The sequence below is a fragment of the Oxyura jamaicensis genome, chromosome 6 (assembly GCF_011077185.1).
Source record: "Oxyura jamaicensis isolate SHBP4307 breed ruddy duck chromosome 6, BPBGC_Ojam_1.0, whole genome shotgun sequence".
Classification (NCBI taxonomy): domain Eukaryota; kingdom Metazoa; phylum Chordata; class Aves; order Anseriformes; family Anatidae; genus Oxyura; species Oxyura jamaicensis.
In genome coordinates, this window is record NC_048898.1 from 108,762 (window position 1) to 122,925 (window position 14,164).

General features: G+C 50.0%; 3 protein-coding genes across 5 annotated transcripts in view; 1 reads left to right on the forward strand and 2 right to left on the reverse strand.

The window, feature by feature from the left end:
• Window positions 1-3,870, reverse strand: part of TUBGCP2 (tubulin gamma complex associated protein 2) — a 26,081-nt gene extending 22,211 nt beyond the window's left edge. For both annotated transcript variants that reach the window (XM_035329949.1, XM_035329948.1), the window contains exons 1-3: window positions 3,818-3,870; window positions 2,776-2,929; window positions 266-394 (exon numbers count right to left, since the gene is read on the reverse strand). In XM_035329949.1, coding sequence (XP_035185840.1) covers window positions 266-394; window positions 2,776-2,925 — 279 coding nt within the window. In that variant the 5' untranslated portion in view covers window positions 2,926-2,929; window positions 3,818-3,870. The remainder of the gene's footprint in view (window positions 1-265; window positions 395-2,775; window positions 2,930-3,817) is intronic.
• ZNF511 (zinc finger protein 511) lies at window positions 3,856-10,266 on the forward strand. Of its 2 annotated transcripts, none has more exons than XM_035329950.1 (6): window positions 3,856-4,068; window positions 4,149-4,222; window positions 4,797-4,998; window positions 5,215-5,339; window positions 6,175-6,408; window positions 8,334-10,266. In XM_035329950.1, the coding sequence occupies exons 1-6, from the start codon at window positions 3,940-3,942 to the stop codon at window positions 8,401-8,403; spliced, it is 834 nt and encodes a 277-aa protein (XP_035185841.1). In that variant the 5' UTR covers window positions 3,856-3,939; the 3' UTR covers window positions 8,404-10,266. The 2 variants fall into 2 exon arrangements, with proteins under 2 accessions (XP_035185841.1, XP_035185842.1); XM_035329951.1 differs by having other exon boundaries at window positions 3,863-4,068; window positions 6,223-6,408.
• A 2,967-nt stretch (window positions 10,267-13,233) lies between these two features.
• On the reverse strand, window positions 13,234-14,158 carry ECHS1 (enoyl-CoA hydratase, short chain 1). Its single transcript, XM_035330633.1, has 5 exons — window positions 14,080-14,158; window positions 13,892-13,996; window positions 13,697-13,816; window positions 13,552-13,619; window positions 13,234-13,466 (listed from the first exon to the last, which is right to left on the reverse strand). Exons 1-5 carry the CDS (start codon window positions 14,153-14,155, stop codon window positions 13,401-13,403), a joined length of 435 nt encoding a protein of 144 aa, XP_035186524.1. The 5' UTR covers window positions 14,156-14,158; the 3' UTR covers window positions 13,234-13,400.
• Between the last annotated feature and the right edge of the window lie 6 nt (window positions 14,159-14,164).

Sequence of the window (14,164 nt, forward strand, 5' to 3'; positions counted from 1 at the left end):
ATGCTGTATCAGACCACAGGTCTTCACATCCCAGTGTCATGTCTTGAAGTGGTCTACATCAAGAGGAGCGTAATTCTCAGTAATGCTTTAACGTAAATGCTAGGACTGGTTATACTTAACAGAAAATGCTAGAATTGGTTGTGTTCTGTTGATTTCAATGCATTTCACTTAACATTATAATCAGAAAGTGTGTGCACTTAAGACCACTGCATTGTTACTACTTCTGAATACTTACAACAAACTCAGTTCTAATACAGAAACAAACCTCTTTATCTTCTGTGAGCTTTGACAGTAGATATACTAAAGAATCGAGATGTCTTGTATTTTTAGACTTCAGCTCATCATACTTCTTTAAAAAATCTTCAGGTGTTCGAGAAAATTCTGCTATTTTAACCTGTAAAACACCACGTTAATATTAAATGTTTAACAGACATTATTATCACAGCATTCAAGGGAGGATAATTATGCAAGAATGAAGACAAGGTGTAGGCTATTGCTGGCTCCAAAGTACTTCAGGGAATAGGCTTTGGACTGAATGATATAGCATTGGCTTCCTACTAATAATTACAGCAGAGATGTGGGAGGGTCCTAGCACTTCAGGTGATGGCCATGGTACTGCAGGAGTGAAAAGATTAAGGAAAGCACAAGATCTGTAGCAGAACTGACTTTGCACATGCACAGTCTGAAGCAATACAGTTTTGATCAGCAGCTTTAAGACATTTGGCACCGATGAAGCCACATCTGGATACCAGGTCCTCTTTGGGGGCTTCACTAACAAGACAGATAGGAACAAAAAGGATTGAACCCAGAGCAGGGGCACGGAGATGGCAGGGCACGTTGCCCATTGCTCACAGAGGGGTTGCAGACTCTGCCATGAGAGGAACAGCAAAAGCACTCAAGGCACCGCACCAAAGAAAGCCCAAGCTGTCCCTGGGGTCCTTCACTGAGAGAGCATTGCTACCCTGGGATGTGGCCTAGGGAACCGGATGAATCTCTTGAAAGTATTCAAAATACAGATAAGCAATCTGCTGTGGCTGAGATGTTGGCCCTGCTATGAGCAAAGGGTTGGACTACGGATCTCCAGCAGTGCCACCTCCTCCTCCTCTTTTAACCTTTCCACATTTCAGTGAACTGTAGCTGTAACGTAAATGATGCGTATGACTGGAACACAATGGCCATGGAAGTATGCCTGGTCGTGAGAGTGTCAGGCTTTAAATCCCTGATAACATGGGTGAGTACTCAGAAAGAAAGATATTGTTCAGACAATCACATTTCATACGATTACTATTTTTCATTTGTTTTATTTCTAAAGAGAACAACCCCTCTAATTACAATTTGAAACAACTATCATAGGCACAAAATAAGCTCCTTTTAATTTTTCTCCCAGTTTTAAAAGCCTCACATTCTTTCACCGGTCCCTCCAAGATGCAAGGATTTTTTACCTTTTTTCTGATGAAATCTTTTCTATTCTAAGTTGAAAATCAAGATTCCAGATCAGGTTATACACAAAGAAATCACACTGAAGAGAGTTTGTGCCAAGTTTCTCCGTAAGATGCCTTGTCTTCTTGGAGCCAGCAGCTTATAGAATCATAGAATCATTAAGGCTTGAAAAGACCCCCAGAATCACCTGGTCCAACCATCCCCCTACCACCAGTGTTACCCACTAAACCATGTCCCTGGACACCATGTCCAACCTTTCCTTAAACACCCCCAGGAATGGTGACTCCACCACCTCCAATGGCAACCCATTGCAATACCTAATCACTCTCTCTGAGAACAAATGTCTCCTAATTCCCAACCTGAACCTCCCCTGGTGCAACTTGAGGCCAATCTCTCTAGTTCTATCACTAGTTACCCGTGAGAAGAAGCTGAACCCCAGCTCTCCACAGCTTCCTTTCAGCTAGCTGGAGAGAGCAATGAGGTCTCCCCTGAGCCTCCTCTACTCCAGACTAAAACCCTCAGCCGTTCCTCACAGGACTTGTGTGTCAGGCCCTTCACCAGCTTTGTAGCCCTTCTCTGGACACACTCCAGGGCCTCAATGTCCTTGTAGTGAGGGGCCCAAAGCTGAACACAGCACTCGAGGTGTGGCCCCACCAGAGCAGAGTACAGGAGGACGATCACCTCCTTGGTCCTGCTGGCTGCACTACTCCTGCTACAAGCCAGGATGCCGTTGGCCTTCTTGGCCAGCTGGGCACACTGCTGGCTCATGTTCAGAAAAGCATCAACCAACAATCCCAGGTCCTTTTCCTCTGCACAGCTTTCCAGCCACCCTGCCCCAAGCCTGTAGTGTTGCATGGGGTTGTTGTGACCAAAGTACAGGACCCGACATTTAGCCATGTTGAATGTCATCCCCTTGGCCTCTGCCCATTCTGTCCAGGTCCCTCTGCAGGGCCTTCCTACCCTCTGGCAGACTGACACTTCCCCACCAATTTGGTGTCATCTGCAAACATACTGAGGGTGCACTCAATTCCCACATCCAAGTCATCAGTAAAGATATTAAAGGGGAAGGGCCCTGACACCAACCACTGGAGAACACCACTGATCACCAGCTGGATTTCACTCCATTCACCACCACTCTTTGGGCCCAGCCATTTAGCCAGTTTTTAGCCCAGCAAAGAGTGTACTTGTCCAAGCTGTGGGCTGCCAGCTTTTCCAGGAGAATGCTGTGGGAGACCGTGTCACTTTTAGAAGCATTGCAAAGGAAGAACAATGCTTCAGCAAATCTGCCCACGAGACTTTAGCACATCTCAGCTATGACTACAGCACACCATTTACCTTAGCACTGTGTGCAGAGACAGTGGTGGTAACATACGGCGTGCGGTTCTTCTGTAGAAGATCGATGTACACTTCGGCTCCTTCCCCTCCATGAACACGCAGCAGGCTGAGCAGCTCGTTGACATCGTGGTGGATGCGGAACTCGCTCATATTCCTGCCCAAAGTTACCAATTGCATGGTGCACAGAAAGGCAGTGAAATATTATTTTGCTTCTACATATGGAAATGTAACCACACAAGCAACATTTCCTGACTTGATTATGAGCCCACACAGGAAACATTTAATTGGAACAAAGAAATACATGTAAGGGGAGAAAGCTAGCAAAACTGTAACTCTGGCCTAGTTTAACTCTGCTCACTTTAGATGCAGGTGAGCCAGCAGAAGAGTTTTCATCGTGGAAGTGACACTAGTTGCCAAGTTACTGCCTCTTTACAAAAAGAGCTGGCATACTGAACTCATGAGAACATGCTGCAGACACAGCCAAAACTGTCTATGCCCCCATTGCTTCTGGAGTTATTCAACAGCCGCTCTTCCACGCTGAAGGGTCTTTACATTCTACTGCCCTTTATTACAAACGGATGAATGCAAAATTAACCGCTAAAGTCTGCGGTTACGATGGCCACAAGTAAAAGAGCAGGACAGAGTAACCAGTGAGGGGTTTGACACCGCAAGCCTTACATGTGCTGAGCATCAACAGCATGGACGCGCTTTTGGCTTGCCAAAAAAAAAAAAAAAGGAAAAAGAAAAAGAAAAAGAAAAAGAAAAAGAAAAAGGAAAAAAAAAAAAAGAAAAAGGGAAAAAAAAAAAAGAACAAGAAAAAAAAAGATAAAAAAATAAAAATAAAAAAAAGAAAAATAATAAAAAAAAAAAAGAAAGAAACCCGTTTGGAGCGGCTGCCTGAAGGCCCCAGCGAGAGGCTCCGCTCGAAGAAGAGCCAGCGAGCGGGGGGTCCCCGCCCCGAGGCCAGCCCCGAGCGGCGGCTCCGCTCCCTCCCGGCCGCCACCGCCGTGCCCTCTCCCGCCCAGACGTCCCCCGTCCTCACCCTGCGACTCCGTTCGTCTACCCCAGCCCCAGCCCCAGCCCGTCGCGGGACTCTGCCCGGAAGCCTCCACCGCCTCCCCACGGAAGCGCTGCTGGCGCCTGCGCGCTGCTCGGCCCGGCCCCATGGCGCTGCTCCGCTGCGAGCGGCTACCGCCGCCCCCCGCCCCACCGCCCCGCCGGGCTCCGCCGCAGCCGCCCTTCTCCTTCGCCCCGCGTCGCCTGCGCCTGGGCCCGCAGCACCCGCTGCTGGAGGTGAGGCGGAGCGGGGCGGGGCGGGGCGGGGGGCAGCGGCACGGCCGCGGGCAGCCCCCAGCTCGCTTCTCCTCTTGCAGGATGGCGATGTGCAGAGGCACCTCTACCTGCGGGACGCCCTCACGGGCCGGGCCGAGGAGGCGGAGAGACCCAGGTTCGGTGCTGGGGTTGTGGAAGCCGGCAGGGGACCCCCGTGATCGGCACCGTTACGATCCTAACTCCGTTGCGTCTTTCGTCTGGTTTGCGGATTGTTCACGAAAAAGTCATCAAATACCCCGAGCTGACGGGGACCCGCAAGGATCACCGAGCCCAGCTCCTGGCTCCACACAGCACCACTCAAACCCCAAATCCTGTGTCTGAGAGCGTTGCCCAAACGCTCCTTGAGCTCTGTCAGGCTCGGTGTCGTGCCCATTTCCTGGGGTGCCTGTCCCAGTGCCCGACCACCTCTGAGTGCAGAACCTTTCCCTAACCCCCAGCCTGACCCTCCCCTGTCCCAGCTCTCTGCCGTTCCCTCGGGTCCTGTCGCTGTCTCCAGAGAGCAGTGCTCAGTGCCTGCCCCTCCACTCCCTGTGAGGGAGCTGCAGGCCGCAATTTTTCTTCTTCCCTTTCTTAAAAAGGCCACAGTTAAATAAAATCTTCTGAAGAGATACACGTAGCTTACATTAAAGCACCAATTTATATATTGAGTATGGCTGTAACATACTGTTATCATCCTAATTTCCTCGTAGGGTATCTGAATTCTGTTGTCACATTTCTGGGTGCTCCCAGGTCTTTGACACCCTGGAGGGCTATGAGCACCACTACAACACGCTGCACAGGAATGTCTGCTCCTTCTGCAAGCGCTCCTTTCCTTCAGGGCATCTCTTGGATATCCACATCTTGGAGTGGCATGATTCACTCTTCCAGATAATGGCCGAGAAACAGAACATGGTGAGTCTTCCACTGGATGAGTCCTGTGGAAGTGGCAGTTGTCCTGTGTGTAGCGGGATGCTGGCAAGGCAGTAAGAGTGGGAAAGCCACATTTTCTTTAACTTCTATTTTTGCTCCATTCAGACATTATGAAGGAGCAGGGGAACCCACCAAAATGATCCTGCACCCTCCCATAGGTTGCCTTTGCCAGTGATGTCCTTTTTTCCTGGCTTTCAGTTCAAGTGCTTGGTAGAAGGCTGCACAGAGAAATTCAAGAGCAGCAAAGACAGAAAGGATCACTTGGTCACCATTCACCTTTATCCTGCTGACTTCCGATTTGGTAGACCAAAGAAAGTGAAAAGGTAACTGCTGAATTGCAATATCACAACTGGCTTTCCTAAGTAGAGGTGGTATTGTGCTTCTCTGCTGGTTTGCTCCCTTTCTGGAGTAAGCAAGTTTTTATCTTATAAGACTCAGAAATTAAGTTTTCTGCCTTATCTTAACGTTGAAGTGTGTCTTAGTTCTCTCATGCTTTCTCGAGTTTAAATGCAAAGTCCAACATCTCTCTGCGTCACCTTTTGCATGTTTCCTGCTTTATCTGCAACTCTTTGTGATATTCCACTCCCGAAAAGTGTGCATAGAGCATAGGGAGCCTTTGTAAATTTAGTGGATGGTTTTCCCAGCTGGCTGCTCATTTCGAGCGCTGCATTTACCACAGGGATTAATACAGGGACTGATATTGCTTAAAACCATCGTCAGTGACCTGGATGATGGGATAGAGAGAAAATTCCTTTCCTGCCATGGGGGTGCAGCCATGTGATGGGTGCCCAAAGGGACAGGGAGCCTGGGTCTATGGAGTCTTTCAACGCTTGCTTGGGTGACCTGCTCCAATCATACAGTAAATCCTGTTTGAGGCAGAGTATTGGACTAAAGGCCTTCAGAGGTCCTGTCCAACCTAAGGTGGGAATCAAGCCTGTGAATAAGTTATGCTTTATGGATAGAAGAATAAAACTTAGGGACTAAGCTGTGTGCTATAATGCAGCAGTGCTAAATACTTTTGCTTAGCTCTCAAGCAGCTTTATGGCTTCTGTGGATGTTTTGTGCAGCCAAATGTCTTTCATGCAATAACTCACAAAAGTCTGACTTGACCTGCTTTATAACTTCATCATGAAATACCTTTTGTTTCCTTTGCTCTGGGCTCACATGGCATCTTCTGAGAAACGATACAAAATTTTGTCTCTGCAGTGGCACCAAGCACATGAGCTGTCCCACGCAGCAGGGTACAAGTGTGCCAATGGATGTCAGCATGGAGACTTCGGAGCAATTCCAGGTGGACCCCATGGAAGTAGGGCCCAGTGAGAGCATGGAGATCCCTCAGCCAGCCGCCAGCCCCAGCCCCTCAGTGCCAGTGAAACGACTCTACAAATCCAGGTCTGTACCACTTGCTTTCACAGGCAAAAATTTCCAGGGTTGGGACAGTACCATCTTAATTTCATAGTGCAACACAGCTCAGGGTGTCTCTGTATTGAAGATAAAAGAAGTAATATTTCTATTTATTTTAAAAGCCCTTTTTAAAAAAGAGAAAAGCATAAGGAATAAAAACCGTGTGTATGCTGTGCAAGCCTTGTTAGCAAGTTGTTTCTGTTACCCTGCCAGCCTGTGATCTCTTCCCAGAGTACTGCAGAATGGCAGTCTGAAGGTAATTCTGTTGGAGTCTAAGCCCTAAAGTATTCAAACAAGTTTCCGTCCTGCTTTGTAGCACTTTCCCATCCTAGCTGACTCTGGGCCAAGCTGTTGTGTTCGGCTGTAGTTTTATGGGCTCCCATGCAGTCACAGGACAAGGTATAAATAAAGTAGGTGAACACCCTACTTACCTTTTCCAAGGCCAGATCAGCATTGCTGTTTTCTGTTTTTTAGATAAAAGCATTACAGAAAATTAAATCTGAACAGCCTAATACTGCCTTGACTTTTGGAATCATCTTATTCACTTACTATAAAACCTATACACAGTAGCAGCATGTGATGTGATCCAAAGGTCACTGAAGCAGTGTGTCACCCTCTTCCCAGCACCTGGATTATTGACATTTTAGCGACAGTGTTAATGGTCAATATAGTTCAAGTATCCTGGTCTCAGCACCAATAGTTCCAGGTTTTCCTTATACTATTCCAGCTATCAAAGGGATATGTTGTTCTGAGTTTGCTGCATCTGACACAGGCTCACAGTCTGGAAGAAACATGGTGCACCCACAACTGTCCCAGAGTGCCACACAAGGACCTCAGCTCCCTCACACTTTCATTGGCATTTGCACTTCGCTTTGTCTGTAAAATTAAGCTGTTTCACAACTCTAAGTTGTGAAACCATGTCTGAAAGTGCTCACCAACATGCTACAATGTACTAGGTCTGCTTTTGACAGTAGCATGTAATAGTCTATGTGACAGAAAACTGTTGCTTTACATGTCCATGGGGTTAAGGTGATGCTAAGTGGCTGACAGAGTGACATTTTAAACTCGACTGCTTTTTCAGGAGTAACAGGTTATAAGGAAGGAAGAAAAGCTATCTTGAATTTGACATGATGCTCCTGGTCATAAGAGATGTTGCTGAAAGCCTCACTTTTACTGTTGCTTCTGCCCTTCGCAATCATACACCTCCACAAAAAACAAACAAACAAACAAACAAACAAAAAAACACTCTAACTGCCCAGTGGCATATTACATTTTGTAACAGCTTGTACCTGCTTGTGAATAGAGAGGAGAGCCCTCCAGCACATAAATGAAATGTGCAGACAGTACTTCCCTGTATTTTGAAATAGGCTTTGGTGATTTAGAAATTTTGCTTTGGTGTCTGTGATACCTTGCTCTTCCCATTGTGGGTGCTGAAAATCATGCAAGGCATTAAACATCCCAGTGATCCTGTGGGAGGTGGGGTGTTAACGGATGGGCATGGGTGTTGGGAAATGGGCTGGTTATAAGCATACTGAGAGCTTGTCCAAGCGAATCAGTGTGCAGCCAGACCTTTGCACTAGCAACTTGTATCCTACAGAGCTCCTGCAGTGCTTAATGTGCTGGCAAAAGCTGAAATAAGTGATTGTTTCTGCAAGACTTCCTAACACAGGCTGCAGGTGAGCCCTGTGCTTCAAGTCTTACTCTGTGCAGCAGTCAGTTCTGCACTGATATCAAATAAAGATCACTTAACTCATTTAACTCCAGCACGATTGCCTTGCATTCTTGGGCTAAGCCAGCTTCTCATTTTAAAGCATGACTGTTCCTGATAATTGAATGGTCACAGCAGGGCCTCTGCTGATACACAAAGAGCAAAGATCTCACAAATGCATGTTAACAGATGTCTCTCTTTCCAGGGTCCCATCCACAATTTGCTTTGGGCAAGGTGCCACCCGGGGATTCAAAGGCCCAAGGAAGAAAGTCTGAAGCACTGGAGATAGTCACAAGATGAAAAGACACCAGCTGCCACCACCAGCAGACATTATTGATGGCGCCGTGGCCATGCAGGAATATTTGCAGTCACATGCAAGGATCCACTCCATTACAGGAAAGTGGAAAGGAGACAACAGGGGTTGTGTGGTTTGGGATGCATAAATATCTTGGGAGGTGCTTTGCTACAGTCCCTTTGTGTCTCCGTACCTCATCCTTTTGAGAGGATTTCTGAGCGACACATATTGCTTATGCTTATATTCATCCTCCATAAGCCACAAAGCTCTCTTCTCTGATACCCCCAAAAGCAAACTACAGATAAATTTGTCTGCCTCTGTGCTGCTGAGTTGTTGTGCCTCGTCAGCAGCAGGACTCCTCTGGCTAGTAGCAGCTTTCTAGACGTACCTTGCCTGATTTTGGTAAATGATTTTCTGAACTCCAGACAGTCACAAGAATTGCACAGACTTAATCACTGCCAAAAATGCAGCAGGGGTAACACAGAGAAACATCCCACTGTATGCCCTCTTCTTCTAGGAAGCCCTGCATCCTCCCAGCTCCATCAGCTGTCCTGCTGGAAAAGTATCACACTTCCCTACCAGCCTTACTCACCTGCAGGTGAGGACTTTGTTTGTATGGAGCAGTGTCTGAGAAGGGCTGTTGGAGTGGCTTAGGGCTGCACTGCTCTTGAGTGAAACCATGCATGCAGAAAAAAACATTAATTTGCCATACCTGTATCTTCTGCAATCTTCCCTTAAGTGTACTGAGCAATGTCTGAAAGCCCCCAGATAACAAGGCACAACACTCACAGTCTAGCTTACTTTTTTACGTTTTCTAGCAACACTATTGAAAGATCATGGTGCAAACAGCCCTCTTGACAGCATATGGACATGGGGTGGGGTCAACTTAGGTTTCTTGTCACCAGTTGCTAGCAAAAAGTTCTAGCCTGCAAGAGAGCACCACAATGTGGAGGTGAGAGTAAAGCTGCTGTCTTGCAATGCAGGTGGAGCCAGAAAGAAGGAACCTTTGGCCTTTGCCCCAAATAACCCCAAAATCAATTGATGATAGAGATGATATTTCCATCCATAAATAAAAATAAAATAATCACAGGAGGTTGCTGGTATGCCATTTATCTAAGAAGCTTAGGATCTGTAATTGCTTTTTATCCCTCTCTCCTCTCTAGAAGGAAGGGCAAAAAAAGGCTTTGAAAACTCCTTGCAAATAGGAGCAGAGAGCAATTTTTATAGGGACATAAGTGATTTCCTTGTGAGTTTTAAAATGTTTCATCTGTTTAAAACAGCTGGTTTGTCCAGCTTTTATCCTTGCTCCTCAGCTACAGCAGTCACTGGCCAACAAACCAACTGGAGCTGAGTAGAGTGGAGAGTTGGAGGGAAATGTGGAAAGGGAGGGCAGGGACAGAGTGAAGGCTGTGCAGAGGGAAGCACAGGTACTGGGAGGGATAAATGGGATGGAGGATATTACAGAAGGAGGGATGCCACCCCACATCTGGTGCCTACCACCACCCACAACTTCAGCAGTGCAGCAAGCACCATGCACTGCCCTGGGACCTCCAGCAGCAGAGGCAGGCCATCAAAAAAAGCACGTCCCAAAGCAGGAAGCCCCTAACGAGATATTTCTGTGCTGAGATAACTGAAAATGTTAAGTCCCTGAACCTGCAGGCTCAGGCTCGCTGAGGTATGAAGATCACACGGGAGAAACCAAGTCTGCTGCACAGTGTTACCCCTTGTATGTTTAGCTCTGACGCTTCCATCTGGAAACATCTTTCTTCATTTTTCCCAGACTCTGAAGTGTCTGAGTGTCCACCCTTGGTCTTAAAAAAAATAAGTAAAAATCATAACCACAGACTCTGGGTTCATTGCTGCCTCTTTTTGGGGGGATCAGCTTTTTGCAGAGTCTATGGGCCAGCCTTTCCTGGGTGGCTTGTGCCGTTGAGAAAACTTTATTTCAAGCAAGGAAGTTAAGGGCATGTGCTGTGACCCCTGCTTAGCTTTGGCATCCCTGGCATGTCTCTAGTGCCACACTACCCCCGTGGCCAGTGGCTCTTGGAGCTTGGTTCTTCCATCCCTTGTCCCCAGCTTGCTCCTCCCTGGCAGTGCTGCTGCTGGGGCTGCAGGGCTGCAGGGCTGGCTCCAGTCATTGTGGACTTTGGATGTGGGCAGGTGCCACCCTGAGGTCTTGCAGCCTTCAAAGATGGAGATCTTTCCAGCTCCCCCTACTTCGCCAGCCTGGGAGCCCTGTGCTGCTGAAGAGAGGTCTCGTGAGGCCCCAGCTGCAGTTCAGGAGCAGCCAGCACAGGAAGGACCTGTCAGAGAGGGTCCAGAGGAAGCCACAAGGATGATCAGGGGGCTGGAGCACTTTTTGTGAAGACAGGCTGAGGGAGCTGGGATTGTTCAGCCTGGAGTAGAAAAGACTCCAGAGTGGCCTGATAGCAGCATTCCAGTGCCTAAAGGGGGATACAGGAAAGCTGGAGAGGGGCTCTTTGTCAGAGGGCATAGTGATAGGACAAGGGGGAATGGCTTTAAACTAAATGTAGATTTAGGTTAGACATTAGGAAGAAATTCTTCACTGTGAGGGTGGCAAGATGCTGTCCCAGGCTGCCCAGAGAAGCTGTGGATGCCCCACCCCGGCAGTGCCCAAGGCCAGGCTGGATGGGGCTTTGGGCAACATCGGTCTAATAGGAGTTGACCCTGCCCGTGGCAGGGGTTGGAACCGGATGGGCTTTAAGGTCCCTTCCAACCCAAACCATTCTGTGATTCTATTCTATGAATCTTGGAGGTGCTGTCTCTGGCTCCAGCACTGCCCAAATCCAGCACTGCAAGAAGAGGTGGTTGAGCAGCTTTGGGTTGCTGCAGACGTTTTATGCCCCAGAAAAGCAAAACAAAACAACCCCCCCCCAAAAAAAAAAAAAAAAAAAAAGGACAGCCAGCTCTAGGCTGTTTCTCCTCCCAGTTATTCTGCCTCATTCACAAGCTGTACCCGAGGGTAAGAGCAGAGGACAAGCCCCAGATTCACCACTTCCACCCAATGCACTAAAATGGAAGGACTGCCTGCTGCTCACCTGCTACTGGCGCCCACCAGCACCATCCTGCTGCAACAGGTGGGAGATGGCACCAAAACCCCACTGGGATTCAGGCACAAGGTGAGCAGGAAGCTTTGTCACGTGCAGGAGGTGCTGCTGAGGAAATGACCACACACTCGCAGCCTCATGCGCTGCTCCAGGCCCCAGCAGCTGCTAGCTCAACCATTACAGTGGCAGCAGTCCTAGCAGTGCTGTAGCCACTGAAGCCATGCGCAGCACTTGGAATAACATAGACAAAATGCAGCACGTCCACCATCACCTCACTGGGGCTTTGGGTGCAAGCCACAAAACAGGCCCACGCCACACCACTGTGTGCTGAGACAGCCCATCTCAATGCCCTGCTAGCAGCCAATTCCTTTCTTAAAACACCAATGACCCCCTTCTGTACTGTTCACCCGCCTGCACAGCAAAGCCCAGTAGCGCATGGTAGGGTGCAGCTGCAGTCGTGCATGGTGAAGTGCATGTGTCCCAGTGTACGGCAGGGTGTAGGTGCACCAGTTCAGGGCAGGGTGCGCTGGCACTGCTTCCCCACAGAACACCAGGGGACACGTGGCTGCACCACACCTGAGAACAAAGTGCGGGGCGAAGGCTAGGTGCAGGCAGACACAGCCATGGCTCTGTGCGGTGCGGCTGTCCTGCTCGGCACTGCTCTCCTCCTGCTGGCCCCCAGGGGCACCCAGGTGAGTCTATGCAGCGCAAGGAACCCTGATGCAAGGAGCCACTGCCCTCATGCATGCCCTCCTCTCTCCCGCAGGCTGTCGGCGGCCCCGTTGGGGAGGATGTGGACATGGAGCTGGATCTGGTGAAGGAAATGTAAGAAATACCATGGCACTGCTGTTCAGGGGGGCGGTGATGGATCTGGCTGGGAAAAGCAGCAGGCAAAACAACACCCCCAAGCATAAGGCACCTCAGGGGGAATGCAATGCTCTTGCTGCATGTGATTTGCCTGCCCCGCTGCCCCACATGCTGCTTCTGCTCTCCCTTCCAGCCTCCTGGGTCAAAGAGCAGTGGAGCCACCAGAGGAAGGTGAATGGACCAAGGATGTTGGAGCAAGTAGGATGGTCTGCCCTAGCAGCACCCAGGCCCTGTGCCACTGCCTTGGCCACTTACAACCCCTGTTCCCCCCTGCAGGGTCACCCCAAGTCCAGGTGGGACCGGAGGAGGACCGTGACCACCTCTACCACTCCGTGGTGGAGCCTGAGGCCGAGGAGCCTGCTGACCTTGGGGAACCCCTGGCTCTGTCCATGGAGGTGCAGAACGGCCCTGAGAAGGACCGTGACCACCTCTACCATGGCTGAGTGGGGCTACGGCCCTGCCCAGTCTGCAGATGAGAGGCTCTGCCCTCCCCAGTGGCCCCCCAGTAAACCCCTCTCTGCACTCCTTATTCTGGTTGTCTCCTCGTTTCTGCCAGGAGCACAGTTCTACAGTTCTGTACCATCTGGGGGTGTTTAAGGAAAGGTTAGATGTGCTACTTAGGGACATGTGGGTTTAGTGGATAATACTGGTGGTAGCGGGACAGCTGGATCAGATGATCGTGGAGGTCTTTTCCAAACTTAATGATCCTATGATTCTGTACCACAGCGCAGCCCCAAAATTCTCAGCTTTGGGGAACCCTGACAGGCTGGGGGGAGCTCAGCCCATCACCCTCGTGCGGTGTGGGAATCTCATCAAACCCCAACACTTCCCAGCTTGGGCGGGCCCCTGCTTGACTACCAGCAAGGACACCGATGCTGCAGCAGCACCAGGAAAGCCTTTTAATAGTGATGTCGAGCTCCCTGACAGGGATCGCCTTGCCCAGTGCAGAGGTAATCAGGGTGATGTGGTGCTGGGGGCAGGGTGTACACCCAGCTGAGGCACATGGGTGACAAACGGCAGCCAACACCTGTGCCATCGCAGCTCAACTGTCAGTGAAGTTCGCTTTGCGCTTTTCCACAAACGCCGTCATCCCTTCCTTGCGGTCATCCTAGTGGAAGAGTAGAGGCTGGGAGGGGGGAGGCCATGGCCCTGCTCCACCCGCACAATGCACCCAGAGCCAGCCCCACACTCACGGTGGCAAAGGTGGCGTAGAAGAGCCGCTTCTCTGTCTTGTTCCCCTCCGCCAGTGTTGTCTCAAAGGCTGGGACAGGGAGAGAAGATGGGGACACCGTGCAGCCAGCACTTCCCACGGTGCCCCCTACCCCAAAAAACCCATACCAGCATTGACAGATTCCTTTGCCATAGCCACCACCAGCTTGGAGTTGCTGGCAATCTTCTCAGCACAGCTGATGGCCGCATCCAGCAGCTTGTCCACAGGGAAGACCTTGCTGACGAGACCTAGGGGACAAGTAGGGAGCTGGCAGCAGGGTTGGGGGGGTGTCGCCATGTCGCTGGCCTTGCCCACATCCCTACCTGCTGCCTTGGCCTCCGCTGCTGAGATCCGCTCCCCAGTGAGCACCATCTCCATGGCCAGTGACTTCCCCACTGCCCTGGTCAGCCTCTGCGTCCCGCCAGCACCTGGGGAAGGGGTGATGGGCACAGTGGGTGGGGACACCCAGCTGTCCCTGCCCTATCGAAGGGGCTGTGCGACCTCTGCTCACCTGGGATCGTCCCCAGCAGGATTTCGGGCTGCCCGAACTGCGCCGTCTCCCCAGCGTAGATGATGTCACACATCATGGCCAGCTC

Bases quoted from the DNA above. Each gene is read 5' to 3' on its own strand.
- ECHS1 (XM_035330633.1), bottom strand. From the start codon at position 14,155: ATGATGTGTGACATCATCTACGCTGGGGAGACGGCGCAGTTCGGGCAG. The intron at 13,997-14,079 runs GTGAGCAGAGGT...CCCCTTCCCCAG, and splicing joins CCTGCTGGGGACGATCCCAG to GTGCTGGCGGGACGCAGAGG. The intron at 13,467-13,551 runs GTGAGTGTGGGG...CTCTTCCACTAG, and splicing joins TCTACGCCACCTTTGCCACC to GATGACCGCAAGGAAGGGAT.
- ZNF511 (XM_035329950.1), top strand. From the start codon at position 3,940: ATGGCGCTGCTCCGCTGCGAGCGGCTACCGCCGCCCCCCGCCCCACCG. The intron at 5,340-6,174 runs GTAACTGCTGAA...CCTTTGCTCTGG, and splicing joins AGACCAAAGAAAGTGAAAAG to GCTCACATGGCATCTTCTGA. The intron at 6,409-8,333 runs GTCTGTACCACT...CTCTCTTTCCAG, and splicing joins AAACGACTCTACAAATCCAG to GGTCCCATCCACAATTTGCT.